We start from the raw sequence: 25,331 nt of genomic DNA, 5'->3' as shown, positions 1-25,331 counted from the left end.
TATAAACCTCTATGGGTCATATCATTTACAAATATTTTCTCCCATTCAGTAGGTTGCCTTTTTATTTTGTCAATGATTTCCTTTGCTGTGCTAAAGCTTTTAAATTTAATTAGGTCCCATTTGCTTATCTTTGCTTTTATTTCCTTTGCTTTAGGAGACAGATCTCCCAAAATATTGCTACAATTTATGTCAAAGAGTGTTCCACCCATGCTTTCTTCTACAAGTTTTGCTTTCTGGTATTACATTTAGGTCTTTAATCCATTTTGAGTCTGTTTTTGCATACGGTTTTAGAGAATATTCTAATTTTATTCTTTTACATGTAGCTGTCCAGTTTTCCCAGCGCCACTTATTGAAAATACTGTCTTTTTTTCATTGTAATATATTCTTGCCTCCTTTGTCATAGACTAATTGACTGTAAGTGTGTGGGTTTATTTCTTGGATCTCTATTCTGTTCCACTGATCTACATATGTTTCTGTGCCAATCCCATACTGTTTTGATAACTGTAGCTTTAGAGTATAGTCTGAAGACAGGGAGCGTGATTCCTCCAGTTCTGTTCTTCTTTCTGAAGATTTAGTTATTCAGGGTCTTCTGTGTTTCCACACAAATTTTATGAATAATTATTTTAGTTGTGTGAAAAAAATGCCCTTGGTATTTTGATATAGATTGCATTGAATCTGTAGATTGCCTTGGCTAGTATGGTCATTTAAAAATATTAATTCTTCCAATCGATGAACACAGCATACCTTTGCATCTGTTTGGATTGCCTTCAATTTCTTTCATAAGTGTCTTATAGTTTTCCAAGTACAGGTCTTCTTCCTCCTTAGGTAGGTTTATTCCTAGGTATTTTATTCTTTTTGATGTGATTGTACATGGGATTGTTTTCTTAATTTCTCTTTCTGATAGTTCAGTTAGTGTATAGAGACACAACAGATTTCTGTGTATTAATTTTGTATCCTGCAACTTTACAAATTTAGTGATGAGCTCTAGTAGTTTTTGGTGGTATCTTCAGGATTTTCTATGTATAGTATGTCATCTGCAAACAGTACAGTTTTTCTTCTTCCTTTCCAATTTGGATTCCATTTATTTCTTTTTCTTGTCTGACTGCTGTGGCTAGGACTTCCAAAACTATGCTGAATAAAAGTGGCAAGAATGGGCATCCTTGTCTTGTTACTGATCTTAGAAGAAATGCTTTCAGCTTTTCACCAAGTATGATGTTAGCATTGGTTTGTCATATATGGCCTTTATTATGTTGAGGTGTGTTCCCTCTAGGCCCATTTTCTGGAGAGTTTTTAATCACAAATGGAGGCTGAATTTTGTCAAAAGCTTTTTCTGCATCTATTGGGATGATCATATGGTTTTTATTCTTCAATTTGTTAATGTGGCGTATCACACTGATTGCTTTGTGGATATTGAAAAATTCTTGCATCCCTAGGATAAATCCCACTTGATCATGGTATATGATCCTTTTGATGTATTGTTGGATTTGGTATGCTAATGTTTTATTGAGGATTTTTACATCAATGTTCATCAGTGATAATGGCCTGTAATTTGTGTGTGAGATCTCTTTGTCTACTTTTGGTATCAGGGTGATGCTGGCCATGTAGAATCAGTTTGGAAGTGTTCCTTCCTCTGCAATTTTTGGGAATAGTATAATAAGTGTTAAGTGTTAACTCTTCTCTAAATGTTTGGTAGAACTCATCTGTGAAGCCATCAGGTCATGGACTTTTGTTTGTTGGGAGGTTTTTTTTTTATTATTACTAATTCAATTTCATTATTTCTAATTGGTCTGTTCATATTTTCTACTTCTTGCTGGTTCACTCTTGGAAGATTATACATTTCTAGGATTTGCCCATTTCTTCAACATTGTCCATTTTATTGACATATAGTTGTTTCTAGTAGTCTCTTATGATCCTCTGTATTTCCATGGCATCAGTTGCAACTTCTCCTTTTTCATTTCTGATTTGATTTGGATCCTCTTTTTTTCTTCATGAATCTGGCTAAAGGTTTATCAATTTTCTTTATTTTTTCAAAGAACCAGCGCTTCACTGATCTTTTTTTAAGAGTCTATTTCATTTATTTCTGCTCTGACCTTTATGATTTCTTTCCTTTGACTAATTTTGGGTTTTGTTTGTTCTTCTTTTTCTAGCTCGTTTACGTGTAATGTTAGGTTGTGTATTGGAGATTTTTCTTGTTTCCTGAGGCAGGCTTGTATTGCTATAAACTGCCCTCTGAGAACTGCTTTGGCTGCATCCCAGAGATTCTAGACTGTTGTGTTTTTGCTTTCATTTGTCTCTAGGTATTCTTTTATCTCTTCTTTGATTTCACCAGTGATCTATTGGTTGTTTAGTAGCATACTGTTTAGCCTCCACATGTTTATATTTTTTGCAGGTTTTTTTTTTTCTTGTAGTTGATTTCTAGTCTCACAGCATTGTGGTCAGAAAAGATGCTTGACATGATTTCAATTTTCTTAAATTTACCAAGGCTTGTTTTCTGGCCTAGCATGTTATCTATCCTGGAGAATGTTCCACGTGCACTTGAAAAGAATGTGTATTCTGTTGCTTTCTGATGGAATGTTTATGTAAGTTCCATCTTGTTTAGTGTATCATTTAAAGCCTGTGTTTCCTTATTGATTTTCTGTCTGGATGAGCTGTCCATTGATGTAAATGGGGTATTAAATTCCCTACTACTGTTGTGTTACTGTCCATTGCTCTCTGTATGTCTGTTAATATTTGCTTTGTGTGTTTAGCTTTGCTTATGCTGGCTGCATATATATTTATAATTGTTGTATCTTTTCTTTGGATTGATCCCTTGATCTTTATGTAATGTCCTTTGTCTTTTCTTACAGTCTTTGTTTTAAAGTTTATTTCATCTGATATAAATATTGCTACCCTGGCTTTCTTTTGATTTCCATTTGCATGGAATACCTTTTTCTATCCTCTCACTTTCAGTCTGTGTGTGTCTTTAGATCTGAAGTGAGTCACCTGTAGGCAGCATATATACAATTCTTGTTTTTGAATCCATTCAGTCACTCTATGTCTTTTGATTGGAGCATTTAATCCATCTATATTTAAAGTAATTATTGATATGTATATTCTTATTGCCATATTGTTCATTGTTTTGGGGTTGTTTTTGTATGTCTTTTTTGTTCCTTCTTTTGTTCTCTTCTTTTGTGATTTGATGACTACCTTTAGTGTTGTTTGGATTCCTTTTTCTTTTTTGAGTGTGTATCTTTTATAGATTTTTGGCTTGTGGTTACCATGAGATTTACATATAGCAATCTATATATATATGATTGTTTGAAGTTGCTGATCTCTTAATTTCCAATGCATTTTAACAACACAGAATTTGTACTCTCCTACCCTCATGATTACTGTTTTTGATATCATTTTTTACATATAATTTTCTTGTGTATCCCTTAACTACTTATTGTGGATACAGACAATTTTACTACTTTTGTCTTTCAACCTTCCTACTAGCTTTGTACATGAATGATTTCCTACCTTTACTATATGTTTGCCTTTACCAATGAGCTTTCTCCTTTCATGATTTTCATGTTTCTTGTGTCCTTTTTTGCTTAGAGAAGTTCCTTCAACATTTCTTTAAAGCTGATTTGGTGATGCTGAACTCTTTTGGCTTTTGCTTCTCTGTAAAGCTTTTTCTCTCTCCATCAAGGCTGAATGAGAGCCTTGAAGAGTATTATTGGTTTTTGGTTTTTCCCTTTCATCACTTCAAATATATCATGCCATACTCCTCTGGCCTGAAGAGCTTCTGTTGAAAAGTCAGGTGATAGCCTTATGGGAGTTCCCTTTTATGTAACATGTTGCTTTTCCCTTGCTGCTTTTAATATTTTTTATCTTTAATTTTTGCCATTTTAATTACAATGTGTCTTGGTGTCTTCCTCTTTAGGTTAATCCTGTATGGCGCTCACTGCACTTCCTGGACTTAGATGTCTGTTTCCCTTCCCAGGTTAGGGAAGTTTTCAGCTATTATGTCTTCAATTATGTTCTCAGCCCCTTTCTCTCTCTCTTCTCCTTCTGGGAACCCTATAATGCAAATATTAGTGAGCTTGATGTCCCAGAAGTCTCCTAAACTGCCCTCATTTCATTTTTTTTTTCCTTCAGCATCACTGATTTCCACTACTCTGTCTTCCAGCTCACTAATCCGTTTCCCTGTATCATTTGGTCAACTATTGATTCCCTCTAGTGTATTTTTCATTTCAGTTATTGTATTCTTCATCTCTGTTCGGTTGTTCTTTATATTTTCTAACTCTCTGTTAAAAACTTGTAACGTCTCACTTTGTGCATCCATTTGTTTCCCAAGTTCTTTGATCATCTGTACAATCACACCCCTGAACTCTTTCTTGGTTAGACTGCATATCTCCACTTCACTTAGTTCTTCTTCTGGGGTTTTATCTTAATCCTTTGTTTGGAATATGTTCCTCTGTTGCCTCATTTTGCCTAACTAGTTGTGTTTATTTTTATGTACCTGGTAGGTTGGTTACGTTTCCCAACCTTGAAGAAGTGACCTTTTGTGTTCCAGCAGTGCACTCTCCTCTCATCAACAGTTATATGCTCTAGGGGTTCCTCCTATGAGGGATGTGTGGGTCTTTCTGTTTTGGCAGGGTGACTATGTAGGTGGTCTGATAGGCTAGGTTGGCCCCTGGTCTGCTTGGTTGCCAGGTCCTGCCTTGTGCAGATGCTGCTGGCCACTGGTTGATGGTTGACGGCAGAACCCTGGGAGGCCCTGGGGCTAGCGCTGGGTTACTGCTGGGTGGAGTCAGGGTCCAGGAGATCCCAGGGCAAACAGGTATTATTTTAAGTCAAAAAGTTTGTGGTAATTTGTTACAGAAGAAAACTAATAGCTAAGTACAAATTTTGAAAAGGCTGCCCCAAGACATCCCAATTTATTGTTTTCAACATTTATATGAACAGTGGTATTTGAGTTTTTGTAGTCACAGATCTACTAATCGTTGTTAAAATTTAGAAACATAACTCAAACCATTCTCAGTCCTGCAGTTTCAGGGACTGAAACCAGCTTTGGCTTCTAAAGCTTACAGTGCCTTTTGGAGCATCAGCCTTAATCCATTTTTCATGTTTGCTTGCTTGATTCAGGAGCCCTGAAATACAAAATTGCATAAAGTTATATCCTGATTGACAAGAGCAATATTTGACTACACAGATCCTAACACTACATCTCTAAAACTGAAAAACACTTTTGAACTGCAAAAATCTTAGTAAAGACAACCTGAGTTGGAAGAGAGTTGCAAATAGGTTACTTGGGCTTGTTCTCTCCTTTCTTTTCCTCAGAACAACTCTGAAAGGGAAACTACTCTGTTTTTTGTTTGTATCTTTTTTGGATGCAGGTTTTATAAAGAGCTTTATTTAAGTACAATTGACAAAATAATACATGTATTTAAAGTACATAATAAGTTTTTACATATGTAAAAGTCTGCAAAACCATCTCCTCAATCAAGATAATGAACATATCCATCACTCCTAAAAGTTTCCTTGTGCCCCTCTGTAATCTTTCCCTCATGCCCCACCCTGCCTGTCACCTCTACCCCCCCCCCACCAATCCCTTGATAATTACTAATCTACTTTGTGTCACTTTGGATTAGTTGCATTTTCTAAGATTTTAATAAATGGAGTCATACAAAATATACAATACGTAGTCTTTTAAAAAATATCTAGGTTATTTCAGCATAATTATTATGAGGTTCATTCATATTGTAGCATGTATCAGGTGGTTTCCTCACATAGATGCTGATCTATACTTTGCTGAATTGTCATGGGCACCCTGTGTACCTCTGTTTGCTCTGGAACTTTCTCTTGTTAACTCTAGCAGCCCTGGCCTCCTCCACTTGGTGAGTCTGTTGTGCTCTGCCTATGTTACCCATCCCTGCCCTGAAGCCTGGAAACACACTCAAGGTAATAGGCTATGGCAATCACGGAGCTCACCTGGTTTGTTTCCCATCTCTAGTCTTCTAGTTCTGTTTTTTCTTTCAATCAAGGTAGTTACGATGCTACACCTCCTCTGGAGCTCCATTGCAATTCTGAACTTAAGAGACCAGTCAAATCTGAACTGATGAATGTTATGAATACACTGGCTCAATTCATCATATACATTTTCTTTGTTGAATCCAAGCACACAAATCAGGAAACAACTCTCTTCTCTAGGACAGTTTTCTTCTTTGTTAGTATCATATGATGTTCCCAGCTGCTGAAGAGGTGCTTTGTACCATTCAATCTTTGTGTCAAGTGCTTTTGTGTGATACAAATTCTCCTGTGAATTCTTGTCTCTCCCCTTTAATCTGAGCCACAATCTTGTCTATCTACATCTTCACTGGATCTTTCCCAAAAGACAGCAGCGTATTCAATGACTTCCTCTAGAGTTTTTTTTCCTTCCACTTCTCTTGCTGTATTTTCAGTATCATCACAACCCCACTTCTCATTAAACTGCTTAAAATCTCTCTCATTCCAACTAGTAAATCCCTGTATTAGAAGCTTCTCTTTTCCCCCTAATCTTCATCATTAAGGGGTTCAACTTTATCAATTTTAATCTGTTCATCTTTTTGTGCCTTACCACATTTAGCAGGTCAGGATTTCAAGGTATCTACACCCAATAGTTTCTGTATAGTACAGAATTTCTTTTTCTAGTAATTCAAATAAACGTAGAGGAAAGAACTGGTAATCCTGAATATTGGTTGTTCTATTATTTTTTTTACACATTTTAATATCAATAGTAAAGCATCAACAATAGTAAGGGTTTCCCAAATATCTAAGATCTTTTACCTCCTCAATCATGAGTTTCTTGCTTATGGAAAGAGAAGCCAAATCTACCCATTTCCTTCTGCAGCAGAACAGACCATGCACAGTAATACTGTTACTAACAAAATGAACACACAAGTGATTTTAGCTTAGGGACAATACTCACAAGCAAGACAGTTTGTAAAGTTCCATTTAAGTTGCTGGAAAATAGCTTTATCTTGCGAATAAGAAATTTACTGAAAGCTCTGTACTTTGGGTTGAATCTGTGGAGATTCGAATTCTTATTTGTAAAGTTTATAAATTCCTTCCTACAAAAATCTTGCAACAGAGATTGGAACTTGGGGCTGCAGAAACCTTGTTCCTTATTTAATCCCCTTTACCAATGAAAATCAGACAATTTTTTTTGACCAAGAAATGGGAAATGACTAACCTATCCCCATGTGGCTTGGCTTCCTTTAAGTGAGAGAAAAGTTTCTTCTCAGGACATGTTTTTAAACTCTAGCATTTGCTCTCAAAATCTGCCATGTCCAAATCTACTCAAGTATATAAATATCCAAAAGTTTGACTGACTGATTGATTTCCAAATACCTGGTTGATAAGCATTACTCATTATTTAACCCAAAATGCACCTGATCTAATCAGCACTAGTCATGGACAAAGATAGGGCTCTAAGGAGTAATCGGCAGAATTTCTGTTCCTTGTTTAAAAATAGGCTTAAGCTTCTTGGCTAAGGTGAGCTTCTTTCTGTCCCCTAACCCACCACTCCCCACTCCAAACCTTGTAACAGACTTTGTTTACTTACATTCTGAGGGATAATTCTGGTGCTGCTTTATTAGGAACAGGTTAAATTTCAGTGCATCACAGTTGGAGGATTCCCTCTTTTACATTATAAACACTACTGACCACCCATTACGGGAAACACCATGCTAAGTACTTTAGGGAGGTCAAAACATGTAAAAAGACATGGTAATGCCCTCAAAAAGCTTACCAGCTGGCTAGGAAAATAAATTATACACTTTTGAAAAAGCATTTAAATAACTACTCTGAAATCTTATTTTTAATGCACGTTTTTCACAAACAAAAGCTCTAACACCACACACAATCCCATAAAACCAAATATTTTAATGTTGTCAACATTTTTCATCTGTTCTTCCCTTGACAAAAGTGCTACCCAGGACATCTTAATAACAAATTTTTACAAGCAAATATTTTTGAGCTAGTCATAATGCTGCCCATCATTATATTTTCTCTCAATTATTTGGAATAATGAAAAAGTCAATAGTACACTAGGTTTTGAGCAAGTATGCAATTCAACAGTTTTGCCCAAGAAATATCCTTTTATGTCTAATCCCATCCACTGTATTTTTCATCTCAGATATTATAGTTTTCATTTCTAGAAATTCAATTTTGGTTTTTTTATATCTTCCATGTCTTACTTAACTTTATTCCAACATGTGGAATTCAGTTATAATAACTATTTTATTTTTCTTCTCTGCTAATTCTAACATCTGTGTCTTTTCTGTATAGCTTTCGATTGATATTCACTTCATTTTGGGTCATGATTTCTTGCCTCTTTGCATGTCTGATAACCTTTGATTGGATGCCAGACATGGTGAATTTTATTTTGTTGGGTGCCAGGCATTTCTGTATTTCTATAAATCTCAAGCTTTGTTCCGGTATGCAGTTAAAGTACTTGGAAACAATTTCAACTTTTCATCTCTTGCTTTTATGATTTGTTAGGCAGTTCTGGAGGAATGCACAGTCTAGGGCTGTTTCCAACTACTAAGTGTTCTACCCAATGCTCCATGAGTTATGGTATTTTCCAGTCTGGCAGGTGGGCTAGGCATTTTTCCTGGACTTGCGTGAGCATTACGTTCTATTCCTTCTGGTACTTTATAAACTCTAGCTGTCAATCTCTGTGGACTCTCCTTATGGTTTCCTCAATTCAAGGAGTCTGCTGGGCTCTACATTAGTCCCTCCTCCATGTACTACAGCCTGCAGACTCTCTCGAGGGAGTAAGCAGGGACTCATTTTGCTTGTTTCCCAGCTCTTAGTGATCACTTTCTTTTATTGCCTGATGTACAGTATCTTAGAAACTGTTTTTTCATGTATTTTGTCTATTTAAAAATTTTTTTTGTTCTTGGTTTAAGTAGAAGGGTAAGTCAGTCCTTTTTATTCTACTTCTAGCCTAGAAGCCCTCACTGTTTCTATCTTTCTCTCTTTCTCCCTCTTCCCATCTTTTTTCCCCTCCCTACATCATGCTCTCTGTAATTTCTTGTTGGGAAATAATTAAAGACTCAAAAGAAGTTGTAAACATAGTACAAAGAGGTCCTGTGCACCCATTACGCAGTTTCTCCAATGTTGACATCTTATAATAACCATCGTGCATTATCAAAAATAGGTAATTGTTTGGCATACAATTAATTAGACTACAGAGCTTACTCAGACTTCACCATTTTTTACATGCACTCACTCTTTTACACGTTTTTGTTTATACTTTTATGAGATTTTATCACATGTATAGATTCACATAACCATCATTAAAATCAAGATACAGAATTGTTTTATCATCACAAAGAAAGTTCTATGTGATATCTCTTTACAGTTTTATCTTCCCTCTCCTTTCTTAACTTTTTGCAACAACTTGTCTGTTCTTCATATCCATAATAATGTCACTTCAAGAATGTTAGATAAATGTAATCATACAGTATGCAGTATTTTGAGACTGGCTATTTTCACTCAGCATAATACCCTTAACTTCTATCCAAGTTGTGTGTATTAACAGACTGTTCTTTTTCACTGTTGAATACTACTCCACTGTATGGACATACCACAGTTTGTGTGACCACTTACTGGTAGAAGTATATTTTAGTCACTTCCATTTTTTGGCTATTATAAATAAAGCTATGAATACTTATGTACAGGTTTTTATGTGAACATTAAGTTTCATTTCTCCAAGATAAATGCCCAGGAATGTAATTGTTGGGTCATATGGTACTTTCTTTTTAACCAAATGCCAGGCTGAATTCAGGAGTGGCTATATTATTTTCCATGCCCAATACCAATGCAGGAGAGATCCAATCCCTCCACATCCTTGCCAGCATTTGATATTATCAGTATTACTTATTTTAGCCATTCTAATAGGTATGTAGTAGTATCTCATTCTGGTTCTAATTTGTACCATACCAATGGCTAGTGATGTTGAACAGGTTTTTGTGTTTTTACTTGGCATCTTATATCTTCTATGGCTGTACTGTTTCTTAAATTTTACATGATTACACTTTTAGGTGCACAAATCTTTTTTTCTTCATTACTGGGAAGAGTTTCCTCAGGGTAAGATTTGGCTGTGCTTCAGTGTTTGGTATATGACCAAAATAAACATGAAAACAAAAACTAAAACAAACAAACAAACAAACAAAAAACCCAGGTTGGGCTTCCCTGGTGGCACAGTGGTTGAGAGTCCGCCTGCCGATGCAGGGGACACGGGTTCGTGCCCTGGTCCGGGAAGATCCCACATGCCGCGGAGCGGCTGGGCCCGTGAGTCATGGCCGCTGAGCCTGCGCGTCCGGAGCCTGTGCTCCGCAATGGGAGAGGCCACAACAGTGAGAGGCCCGCGTACCGCAAAAAAAAAAAAAAAAAAACAAAACCCAGGCATTACAAACAGAATTCACATGCTCTAAGACTGGGTGGGGCCTGTACTTTGATCTCTAGTCTAGGGGTAAGCAAACTATGGCCCCCAGGCCAAATCTGGCCTGACGCCTGTTTTTATGGCCTAAGAGCTAAGAATGACTGCTACACTTTTCTTTTTTTTTTTGCGGTACACGGGCCTCTCCTGTTGCGGAGCACGGGCTCCGGACGTGCAGGCTCAGCGGCCATGGCTCATGGGCCTAGCCGCTCCGCGGCATGTGGGATCTTCCTGGACCGGGGCACAAACCCGTGTCCCCTGCATCGGCAGGCGGACTCTCAACCACTGCGCCACCAGGGAAGCCCAACTTCTACACTTTTAAAGAGTTATAAAAAACAAAACAAGAGAATAAACAACAGAAACCATATGTAGCCTGAAAAGTCTAACATTTACAATCTGTCCTTAACAGATAAAGTTTACAGGTGAATGGGAACAAAACCTGATCTTCCTTTTTTTTTGGAAACCTTAACAAACAAAGCTGATGTCTACCTATTACACTCTCCCAGGATCTTACACTTTAACAAAATGGAGAAATAAAAACACCATAAAAGCACAAACGATCTGAAGGCAGTTCCTACATTAACTCCCTGTCAAAGTATTTTTGAGCAGACAGCCATAAACCTACAGCATTCTTCATTCTGTTACCAAATTTCTTCCATGTCATCTGGAAGCACATCTACATGACTGACAGATCCATATGCTATAAACTTGGAGAAAACCAAAACTTAAGTGTGTTCTAAAAAAAAGTTATTTCTATGAGTCATATCAAAAGACTAGATTTTTTCGCCGTTTGGAGAGAAAATACTGTCTCTAGCTCTTAAAAGCGGCATCCTGTGGGCTTGAACCCATTTCAACATCTTTTCCAACAAATGAACCCGTTTTCCATTATAAATCACAATACCATTAAATGTATAAGTCTCCAGCCTACAAACAAGCCAAGAACTCTCTTCTGACTTGGTAGTTTATTTTAATACCAAATGAACTTATTTTTATTATGCTTTACATTTCCAGTATGACTAAAATGAAGTGAACCCAGTAATACCACCTTCCCTACCATGCAGACAATGACAAACAATAATCATTTGGCTGACAACATACTTTATCTCTAATCATCTAAATTGGGGCGTTTTTAAGACCAAAAGACTTTGTACCACATGCATTTTTGGTCTTAAAAATGGCTTGATATACAATGGTGAGGTTTCATATCTAAGTTGATGAACCCAGTCTAAAACTTAACAGAGAAGTCAACTTATTCCCAGAAATATCTTATCTAAGGTATTCACCACCTATCCAATTTGCCATATATGGGTAGAGCACAAAACTTAGAATCAAGGATCTCATAAGGATTAGAGAATGCATCCCAAAGAATACACACTGTGCACAACTCTTTAGTAGGTAAATGTTTTACCTTAAGAGAGTTCCAGGCTTTCTTTTGACCTCAGAATACCACGTATTTGTAAATCACTTTAAGAATTATACAACACACAGTGACAACTAACTGATGAACAATCATCAACAGGAAGACACTGGAACTCATCAAAAAAGATACCCCACATCCAAAGACAAAGGAGAAGCCACAATGAGACAGTAGGAGGGGTGCAATCACAATAAAATCAAATCCCGTAACTGCTGGGTGGGTGACTCAGAAACTGGAGAACACTTATACCACAGAAGTCCACCCACTGGAGTGAAGATTCTGAGCTCCACGTCAGGCTTCCCAACCTGGGGGTCTGGCAACAGGAGGGGGAATTCCTAGAGAATCAGACTTTGAAGGCTAACAGGATTTGACTGCAGGAGTTTGACAGGACTGGGGTAAACAGAGACTCCACTCTTGGAGGGCACACACAAAGTAGTGTGTGCATTGGGACCCAGGGGAAGGAGCAGTGACCCCAGGGGAGACTGAACCAGACGTACCTGTTAGTGTTGGAGGCTCTCCTGCAGAGGCGGGGGGGGTGGCTGTGTCTCACTGTGAGGACAAGGACACTGGCGGCAGAAGTTCTGGGAAGTACTCCTTGGCATTAGCCCTCCCAGAGTTCGCCATTCGCCCCACCAAAGAGCCCAGGTAAGCTCCAGTGTTGGGTGGCCTCAGGCCAAACAAACAACAGGGAGGGAACCCAGCCCCACCCATCAGCAGACAAGTGGATTAAAGTTTTACTGAGCTCTGCCCACCAGAGCAACAGTCAGCTCTACCCACGACCGGTCCCTCCCATCAAAAAACTTGCACAAGCCTCTTAGATAGCCTCATCCACCAGAGAGCAGACAGCAGAAGCAAGAAAAACTACAATCCTGCAGCCTGTGGAACAAAAAACACGTTCACAGAATGACAGACAAGATGAAAAGGCAGAGGGCTATGTACCAGATGAAGGAACAAGATAAAACCCCAGAAAAACAACTAAATGAAGTGGAGATAGGCAACCTTCCAGAAAAAGAATTCAGAATAATGATAGTGAAGATGATCCAGGACCTCGGAAAAAGAATGGAGGTAAACATCAAGAAGATGCAAGAAATGTTTAACAAAGACCTAGAAGAATTAAAGAACAAACAAACAGAGGTGAACAATACAATAACTGAAATGAAAACTACACTAGAAGGAATCAATAGCAGAATAACTGAGGCAGAAGAATGGATAAGTGACCTGGAACACAGAATGGTGGAATTCACTGCTGTGGAACAGAATAAAGAAAAAAGAATGAAAAGAAATGAAGACAGCCTAAGAGACCACTTAAACACAACAACATTCACATTATAGGGGTCCCAGAAGAAGAGAGAGAGTAAGGACCCGAGAAAAATTTGAAGAGATTATAGTCAAAAACTTGCCTGACATGGGAAAGGAAATAGCCACCCAAGTCCAGGAAACAAAGAGACTCCCATACAGGATAAACCCAAGGAGAAACACTCTGAGACACATAGTAATCGAATTGGCAAAAATTAAAGACAAAGAAAAATTACTGAAAGCAGCAAGGGAATAATGACAAATAACATACAAGGGAACTCCAATAACGTTAAGAGCTGATTTCTCAGCAGAAACTCTAAAAGCCAGAAGGTCGTGGCACGATATACTTTAAGTGATGAAAGGCTAGAAACTACAACCGAGATTGCTCTACCAGGCAAGCATCTCATTCAGATTCGATGGAGAAATCAAAGCTTTACAGGCAAGCAAAAGCTAAGAGAATTCAGCACCACCAAACCAGCTCCAGAACAAATGCTAAAGGAACTTCTCTAAGTGGGAAACACAAGAGAAGAAAAGGACCTACAAAAACTAACCCCAAACAATTAAGAAAATGGTAATAGGAACATACATATCAATAAGTACCTTAAATGTGAATGGATTAAATGCTCCAAACAAAAGACACAGGCTTGCTGAACGGATACAAAAACAAGACCCATATATATGCTGTCTACAAGAGACCCACTTCAGACCTAGGGACACATACAGACTGAAAGTGAGGGGATGGAAAAAAATATTTCATGCAAATGTAAATCAAAAGGAAGCTGGAGTAGAAATTCTCATGGCGGATAAAATAGACTTTAAAATAAAGAATGTTACAAGAGACAAGGAAGGACACTACACAATGATCAAGGGATCAATCCAAGAAGAAGATATAACAATTATAAATATATATGCACCCAACATAGGAGCACCTCAATACATATGGCAACTGCTAACAGCTATAAAAGAGGAAATCGATGGTACACAATAATAGTGGGGGACTTTAACACCTCACTTACACCAATAGACAGGTCATCCAAACAGAAAATTAATAAGGAAACACAAGCTTTAAATGACACAATAGACCAGATAGATTTAATTGATATTTATAGGACATTCCATCCAAAAAAAGCAGATTACACTTTCTGCTCAAGTGCGCACGGAACATTCTCCAGGATAGATCACATCTTGGGTCACAAATCAAGCCTCAGTAAATTTAACAGAATTGAAATCCTATCAAGCATCTTTTCTGACAACAATGCTATGAGATTAGAGATCAATTACAGGGAAAAAAATGTAAAAAACACAAACACATGAAGGCTAAACAATACATTAGTAAATAACCAAGAGATCACAGAAGAAATCAGAAGAAATCAAAAAATACCTAGAGACAAATGACAATGAAAACATGACGATCCAAAACCTATGGGATGCAGCAAAAGCAGTTCTAAGAGGGAAGTTTATAGCAATACAAGCCTACCTGAAGAAACAACAAATATCTCAAATAAACAATTTAACCTTACACCTAAAGGAACTAGAGAAAGAAGAACAAACAAAACCCAAAGTTAGCAGAAGGAAAGAAATCATAAAGATCAGAGCAGAAATAAATAAAATAGAAACAAAGAAAACAATAGCAAACATCAATAAAACTAATAAAAGCTGGTTTTTTGAGAAGATAAACAAAATTGATAAACCATTAGCCATACTCATCAAGAACACAAGACACAGGACTCAAATCAATAAAATTAGAAATGAAAAAGGAAAAGTTACAACAGGCACCACAGAAATGCAAAGCATCCTAGGAGATTACTACAAGCAACTCTATGTCAATAAAATGGACAACCTGGAAGAAATGGGACAAATTCTTAGAAAGGTATAACCTTCCAAGACTGAACCAGGAAGAAATAGAAAATATGAACAGACCAATCACAAGTAATGAAATTGAAACTGTGATTAATAATCTTCCAACAAACAGAAGTCCAGGACCAGATGGCTTCACAGGTGAATTCTATCAAACATTAGAGAAGAGCTAACACCTATCCTTTTCAAACTCTTCCAATAAATTACAGAGGATGGAACACTCCCAAACTCATTCTATGAGGCCACCATCACCCTGATACCAAAACCAGAAAAAGATACTAAAAAAAAAAAAAAAATTACAGACCAATATCACCCATGAATATAGATGCAAAAATCCTCAACAAAATACTAGCAAACAGAATCCAACAACACATTAAAAGGATCACACACCATGATCAAGTGGGATTTATCCCAGGGATGCAAGGATTCTTCAATATATGCAAATCAATCAATGTGATACACCATATTAACAAATTGAAGAATAAAAACCATATGATCATCTCAATAGATGCAGAAAAAGCTTTTGACAAAATTCAACACCCATTTATGATAAAAACTCTCCAGAAAGTGGGCATCAAGGAACCTATAATAAAGGCCATATATGACAAACTCATAGCAAACATCATTCTCAATAGTGAAAAACTGATAGCATCTCCTCTAAGATCAGGATCAAGACAAGGATGTCCACTCTCACCAGTATTATTCAACATAGTTTTGGAAGTCCTAGCCACGACAATCAGAGAAGAAAAAGAAATAAAAGGAATACAAATTGAAAAGAAGAAGTAAAACTGTCACTGTTTGCAGATGACATGATAGTATACATAGAGAATCCTAAAGATGCCACCAGAAAACTACTAGAGCTAATCAATGAATCTGGTAAAGTTGCAGGATAAAAATTAATGCACAGAAATCTCTTGAATTCTTATACATTAAGGATGAAAAATATGAAAGAGAAATTAAGGAAACACTCCCATTTACCACTGCAACAAAAAGAATAAAATACCTAGGAATAAACCTACCTAGGGAGACAAAAGACCTGTATGCAGAAAACTATAAGACACTGATGAAAGAAATTAAAGATGATAGAAACTGATCAAGAGATATACCATGTTCTTGGACTGGAAGAATCAACATTGTGAAAATGACTATACTACCCAAAGCAATCTACAGATTCAATGCAATCCCTATCAAATTACCAATGGCATTTTTTATGGAACTAGAACAAAAAATCTTAAAATTTGTATGGAGACACAGAAGACCCCGAAGAGCCAAAGTAGTCTTGAGGGAAAAAAACGGAGCTGGAGGAATCAGGCTCCCTGACTTCAGACTGTAATACAAAGCTACAGTAATCAAGACAATACGGTACTGGCACAAAAACAGAAACATAAATCAATGAAACAAGATAGAAAGCCCAGAGATAAACCCACGCACCTATGGTCAACTAATCTATGACAAAGGAGGCAAGGATATACAACGGAGAAAAAAGACAGTCTCTTCAATAAGTGGTGCTGGGAAAACTGGACAGCTACATGTAAAACAATGAAATTAGAACACTCCCTAATACCATACACAAAAAGAAACTCAAAATGGATTCGAGACCTAAATGTAAGACCGGACACTATAAAACTCTTAGAGGAAAACACAGGAAGAACACTCTCTGACATAAATCACAGCAAGATCTTTTTTGATCCACCTCCTAGAGTAATGGAAATAAAAACAAAAATAAACCAATGGGACCTAGTGAAACTTAAAAGCTTTTGCAAAGCAAAGGAAACTACAAACAAGATGAAATGACAACCCTCAGAATGGGAGAAAATATTTGCAAACGAATCAATGGAGAAAGGATTAATCTCCAAAATACATAAACAGCTCATGCAGCTCAATATTAAAAAAACAAACAACCCAGTCCAAAAATGGGCAGAAGACCTAAGTAGACATTTCTCCAAAGAAGACATACAGATGGCCAAGAGGCACATGAAAAGATGCTCAACATCACTAATTATTAGAGAAATGCAAATCAAAACTACAATGAGGAATCACCTCACACCAGTTAGAATGGGCATCATCAGAAAATCTACAAACAACAAATGCTGGAGAGGGTGTGGAGAAAAGGGAACTCTCTTGCACTGTTGGTGGGAATGTAAATTGATACAGCCACTATGGAGAACAATATAGAGGTTCATAAAAACTAAAAATAGAATTACCATATGACCCAGCAATCCCACTACTGGGCATATATCCAGATAAAACCACAATTCAAAAAGACACATGCACCCCAATGTTAACTGCAGCACTATTTACAATAGCCAGGTCATGGAAGCAACCTAAATGCCCATCGACAGACGAGTGGATAAAGAAGATGTGGTACATATATACAGTGGAATATTACTCAGCCATAAAAAGGAACGAAACTGGGTCATTTGTAGAGACCTGGATGAAGCTAGAGACTGTCGTCACACAGAGTGAAGTAAGTCATAAAGAGAAAAACAAATATCGTATATTAACGCATATATGTGGAACCCAGAAAAATGGTATAGATGAACCAGTGTGGAGGGCTGAAACTGAGACACAGATGTAGAGAACAAACGTACGGACACCAAGGGGGATAAGCGGTGCAGGGGTGGGGGTGGTGGTGGGATGAAGTGGGCGATTGGGATTGACATGTGTACACTGATGTGTATAAAATTGATGTCTAATAAGAACCTGCTGTATAAAAAAATAAAATAAAATTCAAAAATTCAAAAAAAAAAGAATTACACAACACACAGTTATTTATCAGTGACGGCAACAACAAGGGAAACTATGGAGCAGGAACTTAAATAAAATTACAGGGCTGACACATCAAACCCTGTGGGAAGCCTGAGCCCCAGGAACTAAAGTTATTTGGCATGGTTTCTTGCAGAAATCATGCTACAGATACAATCCAGACCTCTTAGCAGTGAGAGTATTTCTGTTTCTATGCCTCATAGGCTCTGTAAGGAAGGCCCAAAAGAGCTGAGCTCAGCTGCCTATAATAACAACTCACACATAAAGTTTGCTCATTACTTCCAAACTTGGGTTTCAGATTGGAAATCTCCATAGAAAAAGCAATCTGCTTTAATTTTCTAGGTCTCAAATTATTCCATCCACTTGATAAATAGGTCTGTGGCCTTTTGGGCACCAGTTTTGGAATCAAAATGAAACAAAAGTTTCTCTAAACCCAATAACTTGTTCATACAGCTCTCTCCACAGGAGATAGTTGTGTTTATCTGAAGCCCCTCTGTACTATTACTTTAACGGATTTAATCTAATATCAGAGACAACCTACAGATCCACCTGGGGCCCAACCTCATTGTACATCATGTGCTACTCTCCAAAAGAAATCTGCTGATCAGTACCCAGATTCTTGGACTGTGGGCAGGAAATAAACTTTGCTCTAAAATTTGGACCTTCCTGGTTTAGGAAATAGGGGCTAGAGTATAAGATACAGTAACAAATAACAGAAAAATAATTAAATGGACTAAGGAACTTCATAATAACGAATGAGGTAAGCATGCATCTTCCTCATAGCATCCATTTATAAGCATAATTTAAAATTTTATAAATTTTTTATATAATAAAAATTTATAAAGAGTAAAACAAAAAATGCTAACCATTATCTGATACTTTAGCAATTAATAATCTTTTTGCTGGTGGAGGGTCTTGCTTCAGTATTGATGGCTGCTGACTGATTAGGCTGGTGGCTGCTGAAGGCTGGAGTGGATATGGCCATTTCCTACAATAAGACAACAACAAAGTTTGGTGTATTGACTGACTCTTCCTTTCATTGTTTCTCTGTAGCATGCAATACTGTTTGATAGCATTTTACCCACAGTAGAACTTCTTTCAAAATTGGAGCCAATCCTCTCAAATCTTGCTGCTGCCTTATAAACTAAATTTGTGTAATATTTTAAATCCTTTGTTATAATTTCAACAATCTGCTAGCATCTTCACCGGGACTAGATTCCATCTCAAGAAACCACTTTCTTTGCTCATCCATAAGAAGCAATTCTTCATCCATTAAAGTTTCATCATGAAATTGCAGCAATTCAGTCACATCTTCCAGCTCCACTTATAATTCTAGTTCTCTTGCTATTTCCACCACATCTGCAGTTACTTCCTCCAAAGTCATGACTTCCTTCAAAGTCACCCACGAGGCTTGGACTCAACTTCTTCCAAATTCCTGTTAATGTTGCTATTTTGACCTCTTCCCATAAATCACAAATGTTCTAGTGGCATCTAGAATGGTGAATCCTTTCCAGAAGGTTTCAGCTCACTTTGCTCAGATCCATCAGAGGAATCACTATCTACGGCAGCTAGAGCCTTACAAAATGTGTTTCTTAAATAATGACTTGAAAGTCAAATTTACTCCAGATCTGTGGGCTGCAGGATGGATGCTGTGTTAGCAGGCATGAAAACGTTAATATCATTGTACATCTCCATCAGAGCTCTTGGGTGGCTAGCTGCATTGTCAGTGCACAGTAATATTTTGAAAGGCATCTTTTTTTTCGTTTTTTTTTTTTTCCTGAGCAGTAGGTATCAACAGTGGGCTTAAAATATTCACTAAACCATGTTGTAAACGGATGTGTTGTCACCCAGGCTTTGTTGTTCCGTTTATAGAGCACAGGCAGAGCAGATTGAGCGTAATTTCTGAAGGCGTGTAGGATTTTCAGTATGGTAAATGAACACTGGCTTCAACTTTAAGTCCCCAGCTGCATTAGCCCTTAAGCAGAGAGTCATTCAGTCCTTTGAAGCTGTGAAGCCAGGCACTGACTTCTCTTCTCTAGCTATGAAAGGCCTAGATGGAATTTTCTTCCAATATAAGGCTGTTTCTTCTACATTGAAAATCTGTTGTTTAGTGAAGTCACATTCATTAATTACCTTAGCTAGATCTTCTGGATAACCTGCTACAGCTTATACATCAGCACTTGCTGCTTTCACTTTGCCCTTTTATGATATGGAGACGGCTTATTTCCTTAAACCTCCTTAAACCAAACTCTGCTAGCTTCAAACCTTCCTTCTGCAGCTTCCTCATCCCTCTCAGACTTTACTGAATTGGAGAGAGTTAGGACCTTGCTCTGGATTAGGTTTTGGCTTAAAGGAAAGTTGTGGCTGGCTTGATCTTCTATCCAAACCACTAAAATTTTCTCCATATCAGCAATAAGGCTGTTTCGCTTTCTTATCATCCACGTGTTCACTGGAGTAGCACTTTTAATTTCCTTTAAGAACTTTTCCTTTGCATTCACAACTTGGGCTACCTGGATGAGGCCTAACTCTCATCCTATCTTGGCTTCAATATGCCTTCCTCATTAAGCTTAATCATTTCTAGCTTTTGATTTAAAGTGAGATGTGCGACTCTTCCCTTCACTTGATGACTTAGAGGCCATGGTAGGGGTATTCACTGGCCTATTTCAATATTGTTCTGTCTCAGGGAATAGGGAGGTCTGAGGAGAGGGAGAGAAACAGGGGACCAGCCAATCAGTAGAGCGGTCAGAAGACATAGAACATTTATCAATTAAGTTTGATGTCTTATATGGGCGATGTCGTTCATGGTGCCCCAAAATAACTGCAACAGTAACATCAAAGACCACTGACCACATATCAACAAAACAAATAATAATTTTAAAAGTTTGAAATACTGTGAGAATTACCAAAACGAAATACTGAGATGCAAAGTGAGCAAGTGCTCTTGGAAAAATGGCGCCAACAAACAACTTCATGCACAGCTGTCACAAAACTTCGATTTGTGAAAAACACAAATTGTATCTGTGAACTGCAGTAAAGCAAAGTACAATAAAATGAGGTACACCTATATCAATTTTTTCCACCAAAATTTATCCAAGGCTTATTTATTCATTTGTTTAGTTTAAAATAGATCACTGTGGAGTCCAGGCCACTGAACTCTTTCTCCTGAATTACTACAGTAACCTGCTAATTAAAATTAACTTTTCCTTCATCCACCATTGTCCTTTCTAATTTTTCCCCACTCAACATTCAGTGATCTTTCTAATACACAGATCTGATTATATGAACCCCAGATTAAAACCTTTCAGTGCCTTTGCAAAGCACAGAGTATAAAAGCCAAATCTGCCCTATGTGATCTGATCCCTCTCGAACTCTCCAGCCTCCTTTTATGCCACTGTGGCCCTTACTCGCTACACTCTAGCTATATTGGACTTGTCTCACTTCCTCAAACTCACAATGCTAGTGTAATTTAGATGCGCTACCTCCATGCTCTCACAGTACCACGTACTTATCTTTATTATAACATTTATTGTATTGTATTCACTGGTTTGTCTGTCTTGCTTCACTAGGATGTAACCTCCTCAGATGGCAGAGAGATCATACTTTATTCTCTTATCTTTGCACTCCTAATTTCTAGCAGTACCCGACTCAATAAATGTTTGCTGAGGGACTGACTGAACAAATAGAGGAAAATAGAGATGACAAGTGGAAGAGGAACTAGGCTAGGAAAAGATAATATTTGTTTTCAAATATACTAAGTTTGAGGTGGTACCTGTTTAGTGGAATGGAAATGGGCAAGACTTAATAAAGAGATCGGGTCCGCAGATAATGATTTTATCCAATGACAGGACTAGTAACTGTTCTTAGAGGATTTAATAAGGTCTTTTTTTTAATGGTTGAAATGATGAGAACAGGGTTTTGAAATGCAACTTAAACTAAATCTAAATTTTAAAAAGGCAAATGATTCTATGAGTTACAGAAGAAAAATGAAAAAATAATTTATAATTCAAACATTCTTAACTTATGTAAAATAATTTGATTATGCTATCATTCGGAGCATTATTAAACAAATTTGTATTATTACTTTACATTACCAGGGCCAAAAAAGGTAACTGTATCAGCTCCCTATCAAATTCAAGATATCAGATCACAAGAAATTGATTCTTACCACATTTAACACACTTGAATTTTCATCAAATTTTCTCTGCGTAACTAAGAGTCTACCCATTAGGCACTGAGTTAATCTGAAAGTGTACAGGTGTTATTTTTATTACTGCTGTGCTTTTTGTTAATATTCTATGATTTTTAAGACTGACTTCTTAACCTTTACGATATATAAAATGAATATTTAAAACTGAAACTTGATCTTTTTTCTTGGTCATTAAATAAATTACTTTATTTTTGAGAAAAAAAATACTCCCTCCCCCAAATAATCTTTACTCTCTGCCAAGATTTAATATAGTGTCTGTTAATAATTGTGAAACTTGATCTTATGAAGACACCCCACTGCCACCATAACCACACACCACCACCACACTTTCTTTTTCTTGAGACTATCTCATGGGTAAGCCTGTGGCATATGTGCACGTATACACACTTTAATTTCAATGTCCTCTGGGCTGGAGACAAGATGGCGCAGTAGAAGGATTTAAGCTCACCTCCTCTCAAAAAAACACCAAAATCACAACTAACTGCTGAATGATCATTAACAAAAAGGACTCAGACCTACCAAAAGTGATATTCTACACCCCAAAACAAAGAAGAAGCCACAGCGAGATAGTAGGAGGGGCACTTTCACAATATAATCAAATTCCATACCCACTGGGTGGGCGACCCACAAACTGGAAAATAATTATATTGCAGAGGTCCTCCCACAGGGTGAGAGTTCCAAGTCCCATGTCAGGCTCCCCAGCCTGGGGGTCTGATATCACGAGGAGGAGCCCCCAGAGCATTTGGCTTTGAAGGTCAGTGGGGCTTGAGTGCAGGAGCTCCACAGGTCTGAGGAAGCAGAGACTCCACTCTTGGAGGATGTACACAAGTTTTCACATGCACTGGGACCCAGGGCAAAACAGTGACTCCATAGAAACCTGGGCCAGACCTACCTGTGGGTTATGGAGGATCTCCTGTGGAGGCAGGGGTCAGCTGTGGCTCACTGTGGAGTCAAGGACACTGGTGGTGGACGCTCCAGGAAACACTTATCAGCGTGAGCTCTCCTGGAGGTCGCCATTTTGGCACCGAGACCTGGCCCCACCAACAGGCTGCAGGCTCCTCAGTCCAAACAACCAACAGGGTGGGAACACAGCTCCACCCATCAGCAGACAGGCTGCTTAAAGTCGTCCTGAGCAAACAGCCACCTATAAACACACCCCTTGACACGACCCTGCCCACCAGAGGGACAAGATGCAGCTCCACCCACCAGTGGCCAGGCATCAGCCCCTCTCACCAGGAAGCCTGCACACACCCCTGGACCAACTTCACCCACCAGGGGGCAGACACTAAAACCAAGAAGAACTACAATCCTAAAGCCTGAGGAATGGAGACCACAAACAGAGGAAGTTAAACAGAATGAGATGGCAGAGAAATAGGTCACAGACGAAGGAAGAAGATAAAACCACGGAAGAAAAACTAAGTGAAGCAGAGATAGGCAATCTACCTGAAAAAGAATTCAGAAGTAATGATAGTAAACATGATCCAAGATCTCGGGAAATGAATGGTGCACAGACTGAGGATACAAGAAATGTTTAATAAAGAGCTAAAAGCTTTAAAGAACAAACAGAAATGAACAATACAATAACTGAAGTGAAAAACACACTAGAAGGAATCAATAGCAGAATAAATAAGGCAGAAGACCGAATAAGTGAGCTGGAAGACAGATTGGTAGAAATCACTGCTGCCGAATGGAACAAAAGAAAAAAAATGAAAAGAAATAAAGACAATCTCAGACACCTCTGGGACAACATTAAATGCATGAACATTTGCATCATAGGGGTCCCAAAAGGAGAAGAGAGAGAGAAAGGGACTGAGAAAATATCTGAAAAGATAATAGCTGAGAACTTCCCTAACATGGGAAAGGAAACACTCACTCAAGTCCAGGAATCACAGAGTCCCATACAGGATTAACCCAAGGAAGAACACACTGAGACACCTATTAATCAAATTGACAATAATTAAAGACAAAGAGAAAATTTAAAAAATATTTTAAAACATTAAAAGATAAGGGAAAAGCAACAAATAACATACAAGGGAATCCCCATACGGTTATCAGCTGATTTTTCAGCAGAAACTCTTCAGACCAGAAGGGGAGTGGCATGATATACTTAAGATACATATGTTCAGATTTGATAGAGAAATCAAAAGCTTTACAGACAGGCAAAAGTTAAGAGAATTCACCACCACTAGATCAGCTTTGCAACAAATGCTAAAGGAACTTCTGTATGCAGAAAAGAAAAGGCCACAATTAGAAACAAGAAAACTAACAAATGGGAAAGGCAAACATAGAATAAAGGTAGGAAATCATCCACACACACATGATATCAAAACCAGCAATTGTGAGAAGAGGACAGTACAAATTCAGGATATTGGAAATGCATTTGAAACTAAGAGACCAGAAACTTAAAACAATCTTGTATATATACATAGATTGCTATATCAAAACCTCATGGTAATTTCAATGTCCTTCTCAATGTCATTCTGGTTAAGATTTTTAAAAGTTTGCCAGCATTAATTTTTTTTACTATATAAATATATTATCTATACCATAAATATTTTTTTAAAAGTAGTATCAGCCATTAATACATCCACAGGTAATTAGAAAAAATGTGGAAAAGCTCTTCACATTTCTGGAACTGAGAATTTGTACTAAAAGGTCAGGTCGTACTAAAAGAGCAAGTTTACAATGTGCATAATACCAAACCAAACTCCTATTTATTATAATCATACAAAATTAACTTTATATCTTACACTGTAATATATGTATTTACGGTTGGCCCTTGAACAACACAGGTTTGAACTATGCGAATCCACTTATACACAGATTTTTTCAATAAATACGTAAGACAGTACTACACGATCTGCAGTTGGTTGAATCTACAGATGTGGAACCACAAATATGGAGGGCTGACTGCAAAGTTACAGGTGGATTTTCGACTGCCCTGGGGCAGGGGACCAGTGCCCCTAACCCCTCTGTAGTTCAAGGGTCAACTGTAGTTGATTTTCAAGTCCAAGAATTAGAAAGCAGCTGTGCCAAAAAAGAAAAAAAAATTTTTAATGGTTTTCAGATTTTTGATTATGGTAAAAAACACGTAAAACAAAATTTACCATTTTAACTACTTTTAAGTTTACAGTTTAGTAGTGTTAAGTATATTCATATTGTTGTGCAATAGATCTCCAGAACTTTATCATCTTGCAAAACTGAAACTTCATACCTGCTGAACAACTCATTTTCCTCTCCCCCTACTTTGTTTCCTTAGATATCTTGTATAAATGCAATCATACATTATTTGTCTTTTTTGTGATTGGCTTATTTCACTTAGCATAGTGTCCTCA

The 25,331-nt window shown here is 37.6% G+C and overlaps 1 protein-coding gene across 3 annotated transcripts in view; it reads right to left on the bottom strand.

Moving 5' to 3' along the window:
• Positions 1-5,004: 5,004 nt before the first annotated feature.
• The window catches only part of FAM185A (family with sequence similarity 185 member A), a gene marked incomplete at both ends in the record, with an annotated part of 66,410 nt that continues 46,083 nt past the window's right edge, over positions 5,005-25,331 (bottom strand). For all 3 annotated transcript variants that reach the window (XM_079711474.1, XM_079711475.1, XM_079711476.1), the window contains one exon: positions 5,005-5,117. In XM_079711474.1, coding sequence (XP_079567600.1) covers positions 5,005-5,117 — 113 coding nt within the window. The remainder of the gene's footprint in view (positions 5,118-25,331) is intronic.

Source organism: Hyperoodon ampullatus (assembly GCF_949752795.1).
Source record: "Hyperoodon ampullatus genome assembly, chromosome: 9".
Classification (NCBI taxonomy): domain Eukaryota; kingdom Metazoa; phylum Chordata; class Mammalia; order Artiodactyla; family Ziphiidae; genus Hyperoodon; species Hyperoodon ampullatus.
This window is presented reverse-complemented; position numbering and strand designations above follow the sequence as displayed.